Source organism: Biomphalaria glabrata, chromosome 16 (genome assembly GCF_947242115.1).
Source record: "Biomphalaria glabrata chromosome 16, xgBioGlab47.1, whole genome shotgun sequence".
Lineage (NCBI taxonomy): Eukaryota > Metazoa > Mollusca > Gastropoda > Planorbidae > Biomphalaria > Biomphalaria glabrata.
In genome coordinates, this window is record NC_074726.1 from 10,346,747 (window position 1) to 10,369,469 (window position 22,723).

The following is a 22,723-nucleotide window of genomic DNA, read 5'->3' on the forward strand; positions in this document are numbered from 1 at the left end:
GGGGGGGGGGGTCGCGATAGAGTGGGGGATTGTAAAAAGGGGTCGCCGAGCATAAAAGGTTGAGAACCGCTGATATGTAGGATGTATATATATTATCTACTATTCTCGTAATTTCTCTACCCGTAATGAAGGAAATAAAAAAAAAGCTGCATCACACTTCACTTATTGTGTGTGTTGGACCATGAAGTACATTATCATCAGACTCTGGTTTTATTGATGTACCTAATGAGCAGAGAGAATTGGAAATGCTGATACTATCTATGTTCTGAAGATTTCATTGGTGCTTTTTTTAAATATAGTTTTTAAGTTAATTATAGTGTTGACGTCGCTGACCTCAGTAACTATACTCTGATAAGATCTATTCTTGTATATATATGTGACTAAGCCTCGCTCGGTTAAACATTTATTAAGGAGAGATATTTACCCGAACACAAAATAGAAACATTTTTGGACTTACGTAAATGAGCGATTGGGAAACGACTACAATTCGAAGATTTACGTCTATGTTCTGTTAGTTCTATATCTCATTGTATATGGCTATTTGAAGAGAAAGTTTCTTAAGTGCCCATACAGTCTAGAAAAACCGAAGATTACGTCGAGTCGTTTTACATTGCATCTTTTCCGTAAAACTTTCAGCTTTTTTTTTTTTTTTTTTTGGCTTGGGAGAGAGTCTTTGCAGTGTAACTTCTCAAGTGGTTACTTTTAGATATGTAATATTTATATTAAGTATCAACTTGATCGGAGAATGCGTGAAGGAGAACTAGCGTTAGCAATTATTAAAGGGGATTAAATCCAACATATTTAGCCATGTCTGGGAATACTTAACTATTAAAAAAAATGAATTACCAGTAATTAATTGTCTAATTGGTTACTTTTATAAATGTATTCATGTTTATGTCAATGAAAAATTGTGAGAAGTTTGAGCTTGATCCGAGAACGGGTTTGGGAGAAATAACGTGAACGCACACTTGACCAGACGGACAGAATGTGTTGATATATGCTTTGTAAAAAAAAAGATTTGAATCGGTCTTCCAAACCAATTCGCACTTTTTTTTTCTAATTTTTTTTTCGATCTTAGAAGAAATACAAGCATTGTAGTTGTATATTTGTATTTCTAATAAAAAGCACTACACTTGCTGTTATCTTTCTAAACTGTGCACACTTTAATTGCGGAGAGTCGTGAAGTGGCTTTTAGTTTGGACTGAAATGTTGTCCTGAAATTTTGTCGTTTATGTATTCCAATGAGAAAAAAAATTCTTAGCTTTTGGGACACATCCAGAAAACTCTAGTTCGACCTTTTTTTTTCATGAATGAAAGAGACCCGAATGACGTCAAAGAAGAAAAAAACAACAACTGTACTTCTGCTTTAGCTAGGTTTGTCAAACACTACATTCGCGGGCCGCATGCGTCCGCCATCTTTTTGCATGCGGCTCTCTTGGTCACCTCAAGAATTGTTAAAATAATGTTAAATTACGAAGCGTTTAACAGCCACCACTAATTTTCAGATAAAATATTTACTGCCAAAAAAAAATTAGTAATAATAATAATAATAAATAAAAATCAACTTCATTGAACTTATTAAGTATTCTTTTATGATCAGATTTTTTAAAACAAGTAGTTTTTCGAAAATTTATTTTAAATGGAATTGTGGTAATTTCGTTATTTTTAAAATTTAGTGTTGATTTTTACACTTTTTAATTATCATTAATTGTTAATAATCACATCATAAATAAGTCACGGATTTGATTGTGTTCCGTACTACAAAGAAGTCCGCTGGCTCACCTTTCACGAAGTATTGAAGAGGTTTTTGTCGCTCTACGTGAGGAAATTTAATTGTTTCTGAACATAAAAGGTTGAACATTTCCAAACTGACATATGGGCTCAGGATTTGGCATTTGCAGTTGATCCCACTGGTCACCTGCAAGACTTGAATTTGAAACTTCAAGGTAAGGACAAAATTGCCACAACTGCGTGTGGTGATGTGAAGTGCTTTCAGGCAAAGTTACGACTGTGGATAAACCAAATATCAAGAGAAAGACTTGTTCACTTCTCAACGTGTCAGGAACTAAAAAGATTAAATACGGCTACAACATTTGGTGAATATGTCTTACACCTGGAATCGTTAGTAGATGCTTCCAATGACCGTTTTCGTGACTTTATATCATACGAGAAAGAATTTTAGTTGTTTATATCTCCATTTTCATTTGCTCCTGAAAATGCTGCTGATAATGTGCAACTAGACCGGATAGAATTGCAGTCAGATTCTTTGTTGAAAGCCAAGTCTATAGAAGTGGCTGTGCCAAAATTTTACAGTTAATTACTTTAACGGTATGTTGAATTGAGGAAATTCGCAGCCAGAATTCTAGCTATGTTTGCAAGCACTGATCTCTGTGAGCAGTTCTTTTCCATAATGAAACTACAAAAACACCTCACCGTTCGAGATTACCTAATCAAAATTTGTCATCAGTGATGTGATGGCAAACAAACTTCAACCTGACATTAATAAACTTGTACCCCATGAAAGTCAAGCATCAGGACAATGAAAATAATGGGTAATCATAGTAATTGGTAATTAAACAAAATAGTACTACAAATTTAGTTAAATTAGGGACAGGTATTCCATTAATTATTGTATTCTATTGTATTGCTTCTAATTTACATAAAACTAGATGTCTATGGGTTTCAAATGATTTTTGGCTGCGGCCCCTCAGGTCATAGTAAGTTTTTTATGTGACCCATTCACCTTAACGAGCTTGACATCCACATATATTGCAGGTCAAGGTGGCTTTCGCTTTGGTGATAGAGGAGCCCACCATTTTCCCTAACCCTTACCCTACCTAGAAACACACACAAACATAAATCGACCCGCCAATCAAAAGTCCTGGATCCGTTAATGGTCTCTTTCAAGATTAGCGACTGCCTTCTTATATATGCTTCGTTTTTCGTGGCCATTTTCGTACAAAATATGCAAATCGATTCTAAGCAGGCATCCCTGATGGTATTAGTTATCTAGATCACAGGAAGAATTAAACAATGGCGTCGCTGTGAATTGGCCACAATGGCAAGAGGAAGTGGGCTGAACGAGACTGAGGTCACAGAGGTCACGATCACGAAGAGATCAGGGCTCTAATGGAAGAATGTGGTATAATGTATTGAACCGTTAATTTCCATTATAGATAGAAAGCCGTTAACCATAGGAGATCTAGTGTGCCCAACACCATGTGTTGCCGTGCTGAACACACTAAGTGAAATGTGTGTCAATTTTTTTGTTTAGCAGCCATTTTTTTTTACAGAGAATTACACAAACTCACGAAATATTTTTCTTTGGGGAACATCGCTAAAACAGTAGCGTGCACAGCAAAATGACTTCTTTTAACTATTTCCTATTGTTTCTTGCTAGTGGATCAGTTACTCTTTTTACCGCAGGTAATTATGATGAAAAGTATTTTTTAAAAATATATTTTATACAGCTAAATCTAATAAATAAATTTATCGTCATTAATTAACTTTAAAAAATGTTATAATTATAACAATCTCCGTTAAAGCATGGTCTAGAGGCTAAGTACCCTTGAACTTGGCTGGGCTATCTATGATGGGAGATCGAGGTTCAACACCCGACTCGGGCAGAGTTGTATTTACTAAGCGCTTAAAGGCAGCATGAAAAGCCTTCTCCAACATACCCCCTCCCCTCCCACTGGTCCAAAAATAGGATTGGACCATAGCGCTCTGAGCATGCTATTAGCGTGAAAGTAGCGCTATATAAAAGCTATACATTTTTATTAAAAATTAAAAATAGTTCATTGTGGAACTAGGAATCACTTTAACAATATACACAATCCATAAATGTACAATTACATTTAATTGAAACCTATTACTATCGTCGCTTAAGTCCGCGAAACTACAAAAATGTCCCTTTAAATATCCTTTACGATCTCTGTCTTCCCGCCTTTTTTTTTAACCATCCAATCTCCTTTGCAATGAGAAAAAAAATGCCAGATAATGGCTTCTGAAAGATACAGATGAAAATCTCACACAGAGATAGCGAGACCCAGAGGTAAAGAAAGTCGGGACACACATTTCAGACCCAGAGAGGAAGAAAGGCTGGACACACATTTGAGACCCCGAGGTGATGAAATGCGGGACACACATTTGAGACTCAGAGGTGAAGAAAAGCGACAGAGGTGAAGAAAGGCTGGACACACATTTGAGACCCCGAGGTGATGAAAGTCGAGACACACATTTGAGACACAGATGTGAAGAAAGGCGGGACACACATTTGAGACACAGAGGTGAAGAAAGGCTTAACACTTTTGAGACCCAGAGGTGAAGAAAGGCGGGACACACATTTGAGACCCAGAGGCGAAGAAAGGCGGGACACACATTTGAGAAGCACAGAGAAAAAGTTCCCCTTTTAGACCTTTCGATCTATATGGCAGATGATGTTAAGGTCATCTGTTTCTTTGGTCAACGGTTAACAAGCAGGGTGTCATGTTGCTAGCAGCACAACGACCAAGTTTGGTTGACTCAGGATCGCCCCTAAAAATTTCGTAATTCAAATCATAATCTTCACCGAAATTCGAACCCAAGATCCCAGGTTAGGAAGCAAAGCGCTTAACCACTCATCCAACGCACCCCATTTGCTGATGAAAATTGGGACACATTTTAGACCCAAAGAAGAAAGGCGTGATACACGAAAAAGAAAAAAAAAACAGCTCTGTCTGCATTAGGGCTGGCTAAATATGTAGGTCAAAACTGGGTGAAATACTTAATGTTCATTATAGAAGACAACACCTTATTGATTTACATACTTGCTAAATCTTTTTTTTTCAAAGACACAGATTCCCTTATAATTTGGCTCAGTATTGATAACCTGTTGTAGATCTAGTTATGAAGAATGTGTTTTTTAATGGCACAGACTTGGGTTTCATTCGTAAAATCTGCATAGTACCTGCTGACCTTCAGATACATTTATTCGATACTTTATTTTGTTACTATAATTGCACCGTTCTAGCTTAAAAATCATGAGCTTGAAAAAAACAAAACATTTGTATGTGTGTGTTTGTTTATTTGTTTTCATCAAATTTATTTACACCAGTTCTTGCGACTATTTTAATTACAGCGCAGTCATATGTGGCGGAGGGATATTTTGTAATTGATAACAAAGTATCTTTGAAGTAAGTGATTATTTCTAGGCATATATCTTTATAGCTTGGAACTTTAAAGTAGTATTATCTTTACCGTATCTCATTCTTTCTATCGTAATATCCTTATATCTTTGTTGTAATAGTATCTATGTACCGTTGTACACACTGGCGGATCCAGGGGGGGGGCGGTAGGGGCGATCGCCCCCCCCCACTCGGCCGACTCCCCCCCCCCAGGGGGGGGGGCGGACGAACTTTAGTATAGGATTCACACAATTTGTATACGAATTTATTACTTATGTTAAAAATATATACTAATTATTTATATTTCAACATATTTTTAGATTATTTCGCCCCCCCTCCCTCTAGTATGTTGACCGATTTGGTGGAGTCGGGAGGGGGCGATGGTATCAATTCCGCCCCCCCTACACTTTCGAGTTTGGGGGGCGGTCCAATTTATTGGTAGAAATCACAGCCTGCTAACAAATCAATTAAATATCTATATCCCTGTAACTTGTTATTGATAACCGATCTTTATATTATGTCGTTCCCTGTTTGCCGATTGGTGGGGGGAGGGACGAATACCTCTTCTGCCCTTCCCACCTAAACCCTTTGAGTGGGGGGGGGGCGGTCCGTTTTTATGGAGAAATCATAGTTTGTGAACAAAAATAGTTGAATTAATATATACATTTTATATTATGTCGCTCCCTTTCTGGTATTTTGGCCGATTCGGTGGGGTGAGGGGGGGGCGATTGCATGTACTGCCCTCCCCACTCTAGCTCTCTGAGTGCTGGGGGGGGGGGGGCGGTCCTATTTTTGTGGAGAATCATAGTTTGTGAATAAAATTAGTTGAATATCTATATAATATAAACTACGTATTGATATGTGACCCATTGTAAATATGTCGTACCACACTCTAATCTCAAATTGTATCATTAGTAGCCTAAATTTAAATGAAAAAGGGTTGTACCAGGTGGGAGGGGCGATACATGCAATCGCATTTCCCCCATCGGACAAATGAATACTTTTTCTTTTTGTATTATAGTTAAGAAATTACAAAATTAAAAAAATCTGTCACTAATATAATTTATATAAACTATAAATTAAATTCTTATATCGAGTCGCCCCACCCATATTCTTTAATGCCAAATGCAATCTTTGGCAGAAATTAGTAAAGGAGAGAGGATTAATCGTTTTCACTCTACCGCCATTCCCATTTCCAGACAGAGTTTTTGTAATTTCACATGAAGTTATCATAAGTATTTTAAGAAAGACTTTGCATTGGAAAAGTTAGAATTCAAACGAAATTTTTCAGTATAAGAGTCATGATTGAGATGAGTTCTAAACTCAAATAACGTTTTCATAGTCGCCTTTTCCCAACCTTTACTCAATCTGATATTTTTCTAGCTAAATAAATTTGGGACTATAACTCACAATTTATACTAGAGTTTTCTTGAATACTATTTATCGAATAAGTTTTTTTTCGGCGGCGATCCTCAAAGCAAAAATCTAAATACGTGGGGTATTCTTTCTTTTCAAGGAACAAATCGGTTTTATTTGCAATGTATTCAGGGACTATAAATTCATATTAGAATATTTTTCAAGTACAACATTATTCGAAAGGTCGTTTTTTAATAGTATGAATAATGAGCTTCAGGTCAGGAGAATGCGTTTCTGCAGAAAAGAATGCAAAAAAACGCTTTTGGCGTCGGGGCTTCGCCCCGAGCTTCATTTGTGGGTAATGAGTTGTAGATGTCACGAGAATGCGTTTCTGCAGAGAAGAATGCTAGAAAACGCTTTTGGCGTCGGGGCTTCGCCCCGAACTTCATTTATGGGTATTGAGTTGTAGATGTCAGGAAAATGCGTTTCTGCAAGGAAGAATGCAAGAAAACGCTTTTGGCGTCGGGGCTTCGCCCCGTACTCCATTGATGAATAATGAGCTGTACTTGTCAGGAGAATGCGTTTCTGCAGTCAAAAAAGCAAGAAAACGCTTATGGGGTCGGGGCTTCGCCCCAAACTCCATTGATGAATAATGAGCTGTACTTGTCAGGAGAATGCGTTTCTGCAGTGAAAAAAAGCAAGAAAACGCTTATGGCGTCGGGGCTTCGCCCCGAACTTCACCAGAGAACCTTATAGCGCTGCCCCAGTTGTTTTGTTTTTCGCCGAAGGTTGAGAAATGCTGCTTTTTTTATTCTCATATTTATATATATATATATATATATACATATATGTGTGTGTGTGTGTGTATGTGTGTGTGTGTGTGTGCGCGCGCGCACTGTATGCACGTTTATGCGTAGGGTTAGGGTTTACTTGGCGTTAGGGTTAGGGTTTGGAAAAAAATCGCCCCCCCCACTCCAAAGTTCTGGATCCGCTAGTGGTTGTACATATGTATCATTGCTAGAGTAGTATCTATTTAGTATTATATCTTCATTGTATTGGTATGTGTTGACAAATTTAAGCTGATAATATTTGTTTATCTATGAATGGAATGACTGATTTATAAACCTACGAGCTACGAAGCCCCTTGGCCTGGGACTAGTAAAGTAGCGTTGCAAGGATGGGGGATTTTCTATAATTTGTGCTGAAGTTTTGGCGGGCAGATGAAAACACGTCGCGGGCCAGAATTGGACCGCGGGCTGTATTTTGGATATGGCTGGTTTAGGGGAAGGATTTAAATACTCTGTAACAAAGGTACTAAATTTTTAAAACTATTTTGTGCTGAATCATTAAAAATATTTTTTTAGGCTTTTGGTCTAAGTAATAAGCGGTCAAATACTAAACATTAATTTATTTATTGAGTTACTTAGAGGGGTATGATGGCTGAGTGGTTAAGCATTTGACTTCCGAACAGAAGTGTCTCGGGATCGAATCTATGTGATGACTGGGATTTTTTAATTCGGGATTCTTACAAAGCCCCTGAGTCCACCAAACTCTAATGGGTACCTGACGAGAAAAGTAAAGGCGTTGTGTCTGACCACATGACAACTTCATTAAACGACGGCTATAGAAAAATTATGACTACATTATCTGCTCTGTAGATCTGAAAGAAAGACTGCTACTACTGCCATTAATCGAGCTGCTTTTCTTCAAAGAAAAAGTGAAAAATAGAGTCAAATACTATTATTCTCTATCACCCATTTTTACGAAGCTTTTATCAACTCTGTCTGTCTGTCTGTCAGTCTGGTAAAATTTTTCTACGCTGTATTTCTCCCACTTCACATTCTGGGATTAAGTTGAAACTTTTCGCAATTATTCATTGTCCAGAAACAAATGTAAAGTAATAACAAAGTTAACCGATTAATTAATAAACTAACGGTAACTGATTAATTTAGTTTGATATTGATCAAGGGAAATACATCTTACAGTATTGAGATATATGACTACACATGTACTGTTCTTTTTCTTACATAAACCTTTTTTTTTTTAGTATTTTTTATATTTGAAATTATCTGTGAAGCTAATACTCTTGGTACATTGCTTGATAACTACGAATCAGTTTTTTCTTGACGTAAGGTCTAGTGCCATAAATCCCAAGAGTATTTGAATATTCGTGAAATGGTTATCAATAAAGATTCATAAAGCCATTTTGTTTAAGGAAGACATCATTACAATGACTATCTCAATACTACATGCACAATTCTTCTTAATTTTTGTTTTTAGCTATCGTGAAGACAAAAAAATCAGCAAACCCGAGAAAGAGCTTCAGAACGACATGGACTACATTCTAACTCAGGTTAGTTTGAAGAAAAGGTTTGAAGACACTTTGTTTATAATGAAATACATTTCGTGAAACCAGACTCGAGCTGAGTTGTGTTTGCTGAGCGCCTATTGTAAGCATCGAAACCTTCTCCCAGATACCACCTTCTAAAACTAGTCCACATAAGAGATTTGAATACAGCTCGCCGAGCATACTATAAACATGAATATAAGGCTTGTCTTCGAGTCCGAAGATTAGTGAGAAATACAGTATTTCCCGTGGCTGCGCAGCCCCAGCTGTGACCTACATATTTTGCGACATCCAGGGTGAGAGAAATAATGTATTCCTCACTAATCTTCGCACTCGAAGACAAGCCTTATATATTCATGTTTAAAAAAAAGATAAGCTGGAAAAAATAAATGATTTATTAATATAAAAAACAAAGAGAAACAGGGACTGTCAAGCCTTTGGTTCTGTAAAGGAATCTAAGTCCCACCTCGGGTTACCAGACGTCCGGCAATATGAGGCCATGCCCTCCTTTTTTGTGGGTCGTGTCCTCCGTCCGGCAGGCATTTGCCTAAAAAGTGTAAAATGTCCGGCTTTTTCACTGTTGTGTACTGCAACTTAATAAATGTAATTATCGAGTCGAATACTTCATAAGGTTCACCGGAAAACGTGTGTTAATTGGGTTTAGTTGTTTAGTATGCACTTGATATTGAACCATAATACATAGCATCAACCAATCCATGCTGCGTGCACTCTAATGTTTTATCTAAGAATTGTTTTCTGTATTCAAGATGTTCTACTCTAAAGTTTCTTATTACCTGACATTCTACAAAGGAAATTCCACAAAAAAACAGGAAAATTGAAAGTTTCATTTCATTGAAGGTAAAATGACCTGTGCAAAGATGGCTACTAGGTGCATTCAATATTTAGAGAAAAGTAAAATGAATGGTACTGTTGAGGGATATCAGTTCTTTTGCTGAGTGTTTTAGATACACTCAAAGAAACTATACTTGATGATCTATTGTCATGCATACAGTGCCTAAACATGAGATGTGCTGATGTGGCAGATGTTCATTTGTTTGACCAGCACTGCAATTTGTAATCAGGACATAACGACAACAGCTGTTTGTTTTATTTTTGTTTTATTAATAAGCTTTATCGTGAACAGTGGTGTGTGTGTGTGTGTATTTAACAAGATGGTCTACGTCACGTGCTACTAAGAACGTGTGCATTAGTCTTTTGTATTCCCTAATGTCAACTTCGAGAGAGAAATTAAGTTAATATTTTTTCCCCTCCTTTGTAAGGCATTGTCCTCCTTTTTGTCCTCTTTTATAGCTATGTAGGTGTCTGGAAACCCTAGTGCTACCAGTACGCACAACACCTCAGGCATCGGCGACAGCCTCCGAAGTTACCAGACGAATGCCACCTGCCCTCTAACATTGAACTCTCTAAGAATCTTCTCTCTCTCAAACTCGATGTCTGGGCTCAGTTCTGATTAGTGCGTCGGTGCGCACTATGAGAGCGGTGCAGGGACAGTGTTTTCACAGTAGTAAACAGTAGCATATATATATGAATGTAAATAATTTATTTTCATGCGTTTGCGTCTTATAAATCCTAAGCTGTATATATATATATTACAACATCCTCAGGTGAATGAGCTCTTTAAGTCTCTTGTCCCCCATGGAATCACTTTGGAGATTAGAGTCAAGAGATTCAATATACTGGTCAGTTAATAAGTCTATACGGTTAAAACATGATTTTTAACCACAAATGTATAGTTAACAAGACGTGAATCTAACCATACTATACCAACGATTCAAATGATATAAGTCAAAACTAGATTACAAACTCAGGCGGCCCGTCGGGTCCGTGTGGTCATAGCTTGCACAGTTCAGGGAGGAGGAAATAATTGTTTTTCTTTGTTCCAGACTTGTCGGATTGTTTCAACAGATTTGGAAATCCACATACTCTTGACAACTTAGAGACGTACGTGCGTCACGACGAACCGCTGGGCTTTGTCCAGGGCTTTAGGAATGGACGATTTAAGTCTCTCAGGCTCGCCCCCCCTCTCTCTTTTTTGATGAGAATGATAATGAAAATAGGAATAAATAAACCAACAACTTAACCTAAACCTTGTTTTATGTGGAAAAGTTCCCAAGAAAATGATGTATTTAACAGCTATGTTAGGGTCTAGGTAAATACTTAATTCAGTCTCTGTAAACAGTTTTTGGATGTGTATCATAAATGATCACGTCTTGCAAAGAAGATGCTTCTTACAATGGAACGGATAAGAGAAGACGTACAAAGGTTTCGTACACGGAGGCTATTACCAGTTGTATGTGTTTAAACACTTTATGTTTTTAGTACTTTTCCAAGAAACCCCGTCTATCCAAAAGGTCCACAAAAGTGATGAGATTAAACTATACCTCACTGATCAGGCATGCAAGTTAAAAACAAAATAATTTAAATTTTTCCACTCGCACAAACTTTATTATTATTAGCCTGGATCTATTGAAAATTAGTAACATGACTGATTCACCATCATTGATTCAATCAATTTACTCACTATTTGTTTTTCTCTAAAACAAAAAAAAAGTATCTTTAAAATATTTTACTAGTTTTAGATACAACTCGATAGAATTTCTTAGCCTCCAAAAGCTATACGAAGACATAAACCCTCCCATCATGTGTTTCAATCAGAGGTGGTTCTAGAGTGCAAAGAGCAAGCCATATAAGCAGGAGATAGGCTTTGTACACAATATTCAAAGACCGCATCACCAACCAAGAGATTAGTAGAGACAGGGTTACTGCTTCGATTGGGCCCCATGATAACCTGTTGGCTAGTATGAGATCTCAGGCTAAAAATCTATGGCCATATTACAAGATCTTCGGGGCTGGGAAAGACAATTTCATTCAGAGAAAGCGATGGGTGGACAACATTAAAGAATTGACGTTTTTTTTTTAATTTTTTTTTTATTCATGTTTTTGTCTGGTACAAGAAATAATTGTACGAAATTTCAACTTAATCAGGGATTGGATGTTGGAGAAATCTAATTCTAGGTGTATAAATTATTAAATTAAACTATTTTGTAACAGATTTCCAGCGGCCTCCTATCAATTAACCCGTAGCTCATGGAAATCTCCTGAAATTGCAAAATATACAAAAAAGTTTTGGAAATATCCGGGAATTAGTAAAATCTTTTGAAAACCCATACAAATCTCCTGAAATATATAGACAAATATTGTCATTTATGGGTGTCATTCAATATGAAAAACACCAATCCTACGCGCGATAAAAAAAGGCATTATGCAATACCCGTAATTTTGGAATCTAGAAAAAGACGCTTCTCGCGCCTCAAACTAAAGAGTTACTTAATTCTCGTAGATAGATTGAAACATTTGGTAATTCTTGCTATTGAGCGTGATCTATGTAGGAAATAGAATTCTTAATATATACTGTATGACTTCGCTACACGCAAGGCTCGTAAAGTAGTTCTGTACGTACGAATAAAATACAAAGACGAATTTGTTTTCTAATACAAATTCTTAATTTACACTTATTATCAGCATCCCTAACCAAAAATTGCCCCGCGAAATCCGTTTCGCATAGGGCCCCACAATGGTTAAGTCCGGCCCTGCTATTTAGTGAAGGGTGATTACTACTTGTTCTCTCCCCCCCCCCCCTTTTTTTTTGGCCTCTAAGACTACATGGGATATTATTAGTCCGTCCGACAGAAATAAAAGAGTAATCTTTCCATTACTTGGTGTCCAAACTCTTAAGCCATGAAGAGAATTAGAAATATAGATAGTTTGTGTTTTTATGTTGTTTTTTTAAAGTTTGAGATTTCTCTAGAGATTCAAACTCCATGATACTGAATTCTTGTTCAAATTCTCAATTTAATATTTACAGCCTGTCGACATTTTTCCAAAGAATGCTACAAAATCATCTTCACCATTCGACATTCAACCCAAAGTGTCTATAAAATTGTTCGAAAAATGGCTGCTGGCGACAAATTCGTATAAGAACATCTCCTATGACTTTGCTTTTCTATGGACCGGGCTAGTCAACTTTTTTATTATTTATTTCTATCTATTTGAAGTACATATTGTATTTTATATTAACAGCTATTCGGTCTTTAATATATGGGAAGCGTGGTCGAGAGGCTAAGTACACTTGAATTCGGCTTGGCTACCTATGAAGGGGGCTTGAGGTTCAAGTAAATTTGTTTTTGGTCACTATTGAGTTTGTTATTTTTACATAAAAAAAATAAAAGTACATGTACTAACACCAGCTTACTTTATTCTAGATTTAATCTTGCTGACGATGATAAAGCTAAGACAGCAGGTAACACTATTTAATATGCAGTTTTTTGGATTATGGGTGATTTCAACATAAAACCTTAAGGACATAAATGAGCTTTTCATAGAAACTTTACACAACCTAAGTTCAGATCAAATCATTAAAAAACCAACTAGATTAAACAACACATTAGATCTCTTCTTAACCAACAGACCTGGATTAGTAGTAGATTATGATATTATCCCTGGTCTATCAGACCATGAGATCATAAAATAAACAGTCAGATAAAAGCAGTTGCCAATACAGAACCAAATGTAAAATTTTGCTCTGGAATAAATGCAACCTAACCTAACTACACCAAGCTGCATTAACCTTTCAAACATTCTTATCAGAAAAAGACGTTAAACAACCAGTCGATGACCTCATTAAAAACTATCTTAAAAACATTATAGAAAATCATATACCAACTAAATATACACGAGACGAGATAAATAAATGCTGGTTTAATAATAGATTAAAGAAGCTCTGTAAACAGAATGAAAACCTATAGAGAAAATTTAAAGAAACTAAGGCAGAAAGGGTTTATAAAAAAATATACAAATTAAATACTTAACCCAAAAAGTAAGCAGACAGCTGCAGAGTGAATACATAAACAATGTAATATTTAAAGATAACAAAAAAAATCTATGGTCATACATGAAGTCTAAGAAAATGGAAACAATAGGCGTTTGGAAAGCCTTTAGGATAGAAGACTTAAAAGTAAAGTAGCAATTATACATAAAACACTAAACCATAATCTTCAAATACAAAACAAAATTTAATAAAGTACTCAGAAAGACACAAAGATAAAGGCACATACCTAGTTCCATATGATAGAGCATGGAATGGGTTGCCTGAGCTAGCTAAGAAAACCAGTGACTTGGCAGAATTTAAGTCATTGGTTAATATGCATGACTAGATGCATGACGCGTATGACGTAATCATCTTCTTTTTTGAAGTAACGTCTGTATTATATAAGATAAGAAGAAGATAACAGTCTTGGATACTTATCAAGGAACTTTAGTTCGAATCTAGACTCAAGCTAAGTTTTGTTCGCTGCGTATCTAATGGCAATCTTTTTAAAATCAATATACAATATATCGCCTGGTGTCAGGCCACATTATCCCGGTCAATTCATTCGAGTCACTTGGTCACTTTTCCCTACAATGTCCTGAGTGACTTATCCTCAGATCAGTTTAACCAAGTAATGTGAGTTATACAAATGCATATATATATGTTCATAAAGATATGAAAACTAAAAGTACACTCGTTGAATTTGTTCCCAGGATTTATATAGTTTAGTATAGTTTTTTTTTTATAAACGGACCTCATTTTAAATGTCAACACAACATACTGTTGACGTCCGCGAATTTGTTTTTGTTACACTCAAATTTCATTGCCAGCTCTATTTTTCTTTCTCTCTCTCTCTCTTTCTCTCTCTCTCTCTCTTTCTCTCTCTCTCTCTGTCTCTCTCTTTCACTTCCATTTTTTTAAATCTATGCATCGTTATTTCACTGCAACAATTTTTTCCCTTGTTGTGGAAAGACCCGCTTCGTAATACGTCACCGACACTCACACGCTCTCATATTTTGGGCCCATTAAATGTAGCAACAGTTTTACTTATCTCTCCCCCCCCCCCGCCCCCGCCAATAACAAAATGGTGGTCCTTCGAAGACATTCCCGTTCATATTTCTGCATTTATCTTGGTATTTTGTTCTCTAAATAAAAAGCAAATATCAATTCGGTTGTATTCATTGTAATCGTTTATTAGACCTCTATTAAATGTAGCGAAATGACAATAGATTTAGATTTATCGTTTCATTGCTATTAGAATTAGATGTTTTGTTGTTGACAGTATTACAAAGCACCATTACTTCCTCTCTCTCTCTCTCTCGACTCAAAAAAAAAAAACTCTAGATCTCAAGATCTATCTTATTAATGCTATTAGGATCGCTTATGTATTTTTAAATTTAGAACGCGTCTAAAAGGAAGTGACGTAAGGCATACTAAAAATAAAAAAAAGTAGACTTAAGGAAAAAAACTGCTTTAAAAATACGTAATTCGTAATATACCAAACATGCTGTGTATGTAGACTGCGGCCTTTTGAGGAAATACCGGAAATAAAATACAAAGTTTTGATAGAAAGCTTGCGGTTTTTCGCGAACAGCGGTACCAAGGCTGCGATTCTGTCAAAAACCGTTCTTAGTGAGCACCAAAGCCTAGGAGGAAAAAGGAAACTGTAGGCCTATACAAAATTTCATGCGGATACGTACGACAGTTTAAGAAATTTCGTGCTCTCAGTCAGTGGTATTTCATAAATATATAATGAAAATGTGAATAGAAAAATATTTGGATTCGGAACACTTTAATACCACTTAACAACATGCCTCCATAGGATTGAAACAAAATGAGTTCTACACTTTATGCCAACTTGTTGGCGGGCCGAATCTGGCCCGCAGGATTTCTTTTAAGCATCACTGCCATAAACAAACTGTACTAGGTGACACTCACCCTAGTGACGCCACTGCTCACTGGATTTAGTCTTGGATTTGTTCTGTGTTTTTTTTCTTCTGTATTTTGTATGAGGCCACCGGACCACTGAATTATAGTTTGACAAATGAGAACATATGAAAATGAACTGAGCACAAATCTGTTCAAAAAAAATTAGACAATACATTGAACGTTTAAGTGAAAATAATGTTCTATTCATTTTTCTTTATATATCCATTCAGGCTTCTCCGAAACCAGTCAGATGTGTGATTCCGTGAAATCAATTGGTATAGCTGAATTTTCTAGGACTTACTATACTGCGATAAGCACTGCTCATGAAATTGCCCATATGTAAGAAATGAAAAAAGTGTGATTTTACATAACAACTAAACCAAACAATCTATAGAAATATACAATTCTCTTCGTGGCCAAACCATGTGGGACACCACGAAAAAGTCACGGAAAGATAACTTTTTTATTTCTGCAAGTCTGACTAGAGTTACCCCACGTTACCTTCGCGGCGACATAGAGCGAGGCTCAGAAAAAAAGAGGGGAGGGGAGAACAAGTCATCTTTCTCTTTACATTCTCTATTTCACTACATTTATGTATGTATTTTTTACTCGCGTAAATATCTTTCATTAAAATAGTTGCATGTTGTTTTCTGTAGCTTTGTTTTGATGTTGCCTCTTCGTATTGCCCTTCGTTTCCTAACCATAGCCACCGTTTCACATATATTTCGTGGAGTCAACAGGTCTTTCAATGTAGTCGAAATTCCTGCATCGGGTAACTGTTTATATCTATCAGTCGCATATTTCTGGAAAAATGTCATCGACGAAACTCTAGAATTTAGCATAATGGCTTTAAGTTTTGTTTGCGGACAGTGGGATAACTATAGCGGCGCCTTGTCTGTTGTACTTACTCACGGAAGAACAGTCATACACTCTGCTCGACAATACGCTGCCTTCATGAATACTAAGGTGGCGAGGCTGAACTAGTGGCGATGTCTCAAATACTCCCCACTACTATCACTATTCACTTCCGAGAACGTCCCCATGACCCTCATCAAGTTTACAATCCAGGTCAACGTCTCTCCATATCCCTACTATTTAGCGGTCCTTTGGACCACGGCCATTACGTAGCGGTGTATGCTACGCCGCGGGTCGACTTATTTTAAATATTAAAATCAGCGTTTCTTTAATTAAACGGTGTAGGGTCATGCTAAATTGGAGTGAATGCTGACAAGAGTTGCGCCAAGTCGTTAAATTGTGGAAAAAAAAAATTTTCATTATAGTTATCAATCCATGTTTAAATATTCAACATCATCTCATCATTATCGTTATCTGTCCCTTGACTTTTGTCGAAGGGTGCGGTGAATTTTCCCGTAACCGAATCGCTCTTTCTTGGTCAGCAACTGTGTGTCTTAGCAGGATAGCAAGAGAAGGGCCGTCCATTCTTTTATGTTGTCCAGCTAACTTGTCTTTGGACGACCCTTTCATCATGCTCCCTCCACTGGACCTTATAGAAAGATTTTTTAAATTGTGTCACGTCTTACAGTATGACCAAACCAGCTCAACTTCCTTTTTTATCACTGTATTGAGAAATCTTTCCTTTTTGCCAGCCATAGTCTTTTCCTGGTGTCTGATACCCAGCATTTTTCTCTAGGCTTTACTTTCAATGGCTTAAATTCTTCTTTCTGCCTCAGCATTCTGCGTCCAAGTTTCTCAATCACTATCAAAGAATACAGTTTAATTTTACTTGGATGCTAATATTGCTCTTTATCACAAACTATTTGTTTTTTTCCGGCACTGATTTCCATGCCATTTAATCTAGCTGTATCATTAAATTTTAAAATAACATCTTGTACCTGGTCCTGAAACCTGAGATTATGGTGAAACTTGGAATACATTTTTCTTGAGTTTCCATCATAATATACTCAAATGATATGCAAAAACAAATGAGGAAAGAATGCATCCTTACCGCTCTTCCATGGAAGTCCTAAAACATGGTAGTTCAGAAGTACTGAGCTGTTCACATTTCGATACAGAGCTTTGAAAATATCGATAATGCTTTTATTTCTTTGATCAATGCCAAAACTGGCCAATAGCTTTTTTTAAAGTCTGTGAAGCTGTTTACCAGTTTCATTTGGTTTTGAAGCCATTTTTCATTTAACAGTATGATGCTAAATATTTGTTCAACAGTACTTCCACCTGCTATGAAGCCTGCCTGTTTTCTCGGAAATGACCTCCTCAGCTTCTCTCTTGTATATGTATATTAAGAAATATTTCTTAGCATTAATCTTGCTCTGGCGATTGTTCAGATTTCTCGTTCTATAGTTTTGGCATTTTCTCAAGTTTTCTTATTTGGCAGTAGAATAATTAAAGATTACGTTCATTCGTTTTGGCCAGTATTTTTTCGCACCATATTTTCTGGCAGAACGTCCCAAAACATTTAGTAAGCCGCCGTGTTTTGATGGCATGTTATCAATTCCAGGATACAGTCACCTTTTCTTTTCTATATCTCTGGAGGCATCATTCCGACCACAACTAATGCCCAGGCATTCATCCCATTTTCATGAGATGATCAATAGTCGCTTCTTGACTGAAAGAGATCATATTGTTAAAACATTGTATAACTAACAACTGATACTTTAAAAATTCCCTTTCAGACCTTGCGGTCTATAGGGCATATGATGTAAAGGTCATTTGTTTCTGTGGCCTACAGTTAACGAGGGAGTCATGTGGCCAGCACAACGACCAACCGCCTTTACTTTTCCAAACTAATGTCGAGTACCCATTTAGAGCTTAGTGAACTAAAGATCCTGTCCAGTTTTCACCAGGATTTGAAACCGGTAGCCCCGATTCGGAAGCCAATCGCTTTACCTCTCAGCCACCGCGCCTCCACAACTGATACTTACTGATACAAAAACCGTTTTATTATTTTGTACAAAGCCTATATCAACTCACTCATGTCATGTACACGTTGTTTCTCACTTCTTCCCATTCTCAGAGGAAGTTGAAACCTTGCACATCTATTCACTGCTCCTAACTAGTTTTAAATCAATCAAAATTCTATCCAATTAATTAATTAATGAGTGATAATTCATTAATTTAATGTGATATTGATTTAGAAAAATAAATCTAAAGTAGTGATATGTAGTAACGCCTATCCAAAATACTCACTATTCTTAAAGATAACCAGCACCCATTAAACCACCGTTACCTAAGATCTGAACGAAGTGGTCGTCTCCTTTCCATTAGGACTAAAACAGAAAGATTTAAAAACTCCTTTATCCCACTATCGGTCAGAGTGTTACAAGATCATCTGTCGTCATCGAGAAGTACATTTGCATCTACTTTGTTATTGTACAGTAGTTACGCTGAGGTTGTCAATTGTGGTCAAACTGAATTTCCATTGGATTGAATCAATAAAAATTATCTATCTATCATCTATCTATCTATCTATCTATCTATCTATCTATCTAGAATACATTTATTTTTCTAAGAAAAGCTTTGCGTCCTTAAACACGCTTTAAAAAAAAATATTTTTCTTTTTTATATTCTCTATTAATTTTGTGCTTTAAGAAATATTAAAGACAATTACTTTGAATTCCGATGAAAATTGTTATGTGTTATAGAGACTTCTATATTTTAAAATTATAGCTAAGGCTTCCATATAAATATTTCATAGTGAGTATTGACTGGTGCATGAAACAATTGCTGGAAAATATTTTAAACGCTTTTCTGCAATTCTTTCCCCAGATTTCAATAATACGTTTAAAAACTGCTGAATGTTAAAGTAACAAGTACTACTAATACCCAGTCGAATAGTAATTATTATTGAATATTTTACTTTTTCAGTCTTGGAGCACATCATTGCAAACCCAATTCTTTGCATATCATGTCACCTGTAACGAATCTGATGAGCCCCAGAAAATGGTCCTTTGATAAATGCTCTGCCTTGGAAATAAAGAAATATCTGGGTACCTTAAAGTACGTTTTATAGTTGAAGTAATGTAAAGGGATTAATTTCCTATTAGAGTAATCGGTCTTTAGATCACAAGACTTTAGACCTTTTTTCTCTGTTGCCAAAGAGTAAGGAATGCTACAAGATCAATAAACTTACCAATCGAAATCACTTTCCTGCGCTTCACAACATTGTCATCATGAAATATGTATTATTGCTTGATATATGACTGACCTAATCCTGTGCACTCCCAGGGGAGCTTAGGGCGGCAACCACACCTCCCCACCGAACTCGTTCTGAGTAGCTTTCTTCATCTGCTCTCATGTTATTCCAGTACCCTAAGCTTCACTGATGACTGACCTCTTCCAGGTTTGCTTGGGTCTGCCCACTTTCCTCTTTCCTTGCGGATTCCAATAAAGTGTCTGCCTATCAATATTGGTGGCTGGTTTTCGTGGGAGAGGACTAGACAAAAGCCCAAGGCCCAAGGCCCAAGACATCACAAAGCGAAAGTGGAGCTGGATAGGACACTCCCTGCTTGATATATAGTGTGTGTTTAATCTTTCCATGATTTTCCGCTTAATTTAAATTATTTTTATTCCTAAAGAGCAATTCTGTTATCCCGCCCCCCTGCACAACAATCCTCCGTTATACTTAATGCTATATTAAGGTCTTGAATAGCTCCTTCAACACAACAGCTTCATAACCATGTAATTCAATGTCAATGCAATCCGTAGGTCTGTGTGGTATAAATCTTATACACATTTTCCATTCAATGTCTCATTCTTATATCAAATTGAAATTTTGCACAATTTTCATACTCGTTGACTACATGAATCAACACAGAGTAACCAACTTATTAATCATGTAGTGGTCATTTATTTTGTTTAGAGAAAGGGAATTAAATCCTAAACACTTAAAGATAATCCCGGATTTTACAGTCTTTACGATTAGATTAGAATTTGTAAAAGTATTTTTTCGGTTGTTTTTATTACATAAATACCGTTTGAAATAACACATTCTTTCAGTTCTGTTTGAGATAACACATTCTTTCAGTTCTGTTTGAGATAAAACATTCTTTCAGTTCTGTTTGAAATAACACATTCTTTCAGTTCTGTTTGAAATAACACATTCTTTCAGTTCTGTTTGAAATAACACATTCTTTCAGTTCTGTTTGAAACAACACATTCTTTCAGTTCTGTTTGAAATAACACATTCTTTCAGTTCTGTTTGAAATAACACATTCTTTCAGATCTGTTTGAGATAACACATTCTTTCAGTTCTGTTTGAAATAACACATTCTTTCAGTTCTGTTTGAAATAACACATTCTTTCAGTTCTGTTTGAGATAACACATTCTTTCAGTTCTGTTTGAGATAACACATTCTTTCAGATCTGTTTGAAATAACACATTCTTTCAGTTCTGTTTGAAATAACACATTCTTTCAGTTCTGTTTGAAATAACACATTCTTTCAGATCTGTTTGAGATAACACATTCTTTCAGTTCTGTTTGAAATAACACATTCTTTCAGTTCTGTTTGAAATAACACATTCTTTCAGTTCTGTTTGAAACAACACATTCTTTCAGATCTGTTTGAAATAACACATTCTTTCAGTTCTGTTTGAAATAACACATTCTTTCAGTTCTGTTTGAGATAACACATTCTTTCAGTTCTGTTTGAGATAACACATTCTTTCAGATCTGTTTGAAATAACACATTCTTTCAGTTCTGCTTGAAATAACACATTCTTTCAGTTCTGTTTGAAATAACACATTCTTTCAGATCTGTTTGAGATAACACATTCTTTCAGTTCTGTTTGAAATAACACATTCTTTCAGTTCTGTTTGAAATAACACATTCTTTCAGTTCTGTTTAAAATAACACATTCTTTCAGTTCTGTTGGAGATAACACATTCTTTCAGATCTGTTTGAGATAACACATTCTCTCAGTTCTGTTTGAGATAACACATTCTTTCAGTTCTGTTTGAAATAACACATTCTTTCAGTTCTGTTTGAAATAACACATTCTTTCAGTTCTGTTTGAAATAACACATTCTTTCAGTTCTGCTTGAAATAACACATTCTTTCAGTTCTGCTTGAAATAACACATTCTTTCAGATCTGTTTGAGATAACATATTCTTTCAGATCTGTTTGAGATAACACATTCTTTCAGTTCTGCTTGAAATAACACATTCTTTCAGTTCTGTTTGAAATAACACATTCTTTCAGTTCTGTTTGAGATAACACATTCTTTCAGATCTGTTTGAAATAACACATTCTTTCAGTTCTGCTTGAAATAACACATTCTTTCAGATCTGTTTAAGATATTACATTCTTTCAGTTCTGTTTGAAATAACACATTCTTTCAGTTCTGTTTAAAATAACACATTCTTTCAGTTCTGTTTGAAATAACACATTCTTTCAGTTCTGTTTGAGATAACATATTCTTTCAGTTCTGTTTGAAATAACACATTCTTTCAGTTCTGTTTGAGATAACACATTCTTTCAGTTCTGTTTGAAATAACACATTCTTTCAGTTCTGTTTGAAATAACACATTCTTTCAGTTCTGTTTGAAATAACACATTCTTTCAGTTCTGCTTGAAATAACACATTCTTTCAGTTCTGTTTGAAATAACACATTCTTTCAGTTCTGTTTAAAATAACACATTCTTTCAGTTCTGTTTGAAATAACACATTCTTTCAGTTCTGTTTGAAATAACACATTCTTTCAGTTCTGTTTAAAATAACACATTCTTTCAGATCTGTTTAAAATAACACATTCTTTCAGTTCTGTTTAAAATAACACATTCTTTCAGTTCTGTTTGAGATAACACATTCTTTCAGTTCTGTTTGAGATAACACATTCTTTCAGTTCTGTTTGAAATAACACATTCTTTCAATTCTGTTTGAAATAACACATTCTTTCAGTTCTGTTTGAAATAACACATTCTTTCAGTTCTGTTTGAGATAACACATTCTTTCAGTTCTGTTTGAAATAACACATTCTTTCAGTTCTGTTTGAAATAACACATTCTTTCAGTTCTGTTTAAAATAACACATTCTTTCAGTTCTGTTGTAGATAACA

The 22,723-nt window shown here is 35.8% G+C and overlaps 1 protein-coding gene across 2 annotated transcripts in view; it reads left to right on the plus strand.

Moving 5' to 3' along the window:
- Positions 1-3,129: 3,129 nt before the first annotated feature.
- LOC106057268 (hemorrhagic metalloproteinase-disintegrin-like kaouthiagin) overlaps positions 3,130-22,723 on the plus strand; it is a 27,612-nt gene continuing 8,018 nt past the window's right edge. The window contains exons 1-8 of one of the 2 annotated variants that reach the window (XM_013214389.2): positions 3,131-3,426; positions 5,120-5,174; positions 8,802-8,874; positions 10,494-10,568; positions 12,755-12,903; positions 13,152-13,189; positions 15,916-16,024; positions 19,532-19,663. In XM_013214389.2, coding sequence (XP_013069843.2) covers positions 3,363-3,426; positions 5,120-5,174; positions 8,802-8,874; positions 10,494-10,568; positions 12,755-12,903; positions 13,152-13,189; positions 15,916-16,024; positions 19,532-19,663 — 695 coding nt within the window. In that variant the 5' untranslated portion in view covers positions 3,131-3,362. Of the gene's footprint in view, positions 3,427-5,119; positions 5,175-8,801; positions 8,875-10,493; positions 10,569-12,754; positions 12,904-13,151; positions 13,190-15,915; positions 16,025-19,531; positions 19,664-22,723 lie in introns of both variants that reach the window. The other variant, XM_013214390.2, reaches the window with a different exon arrangement.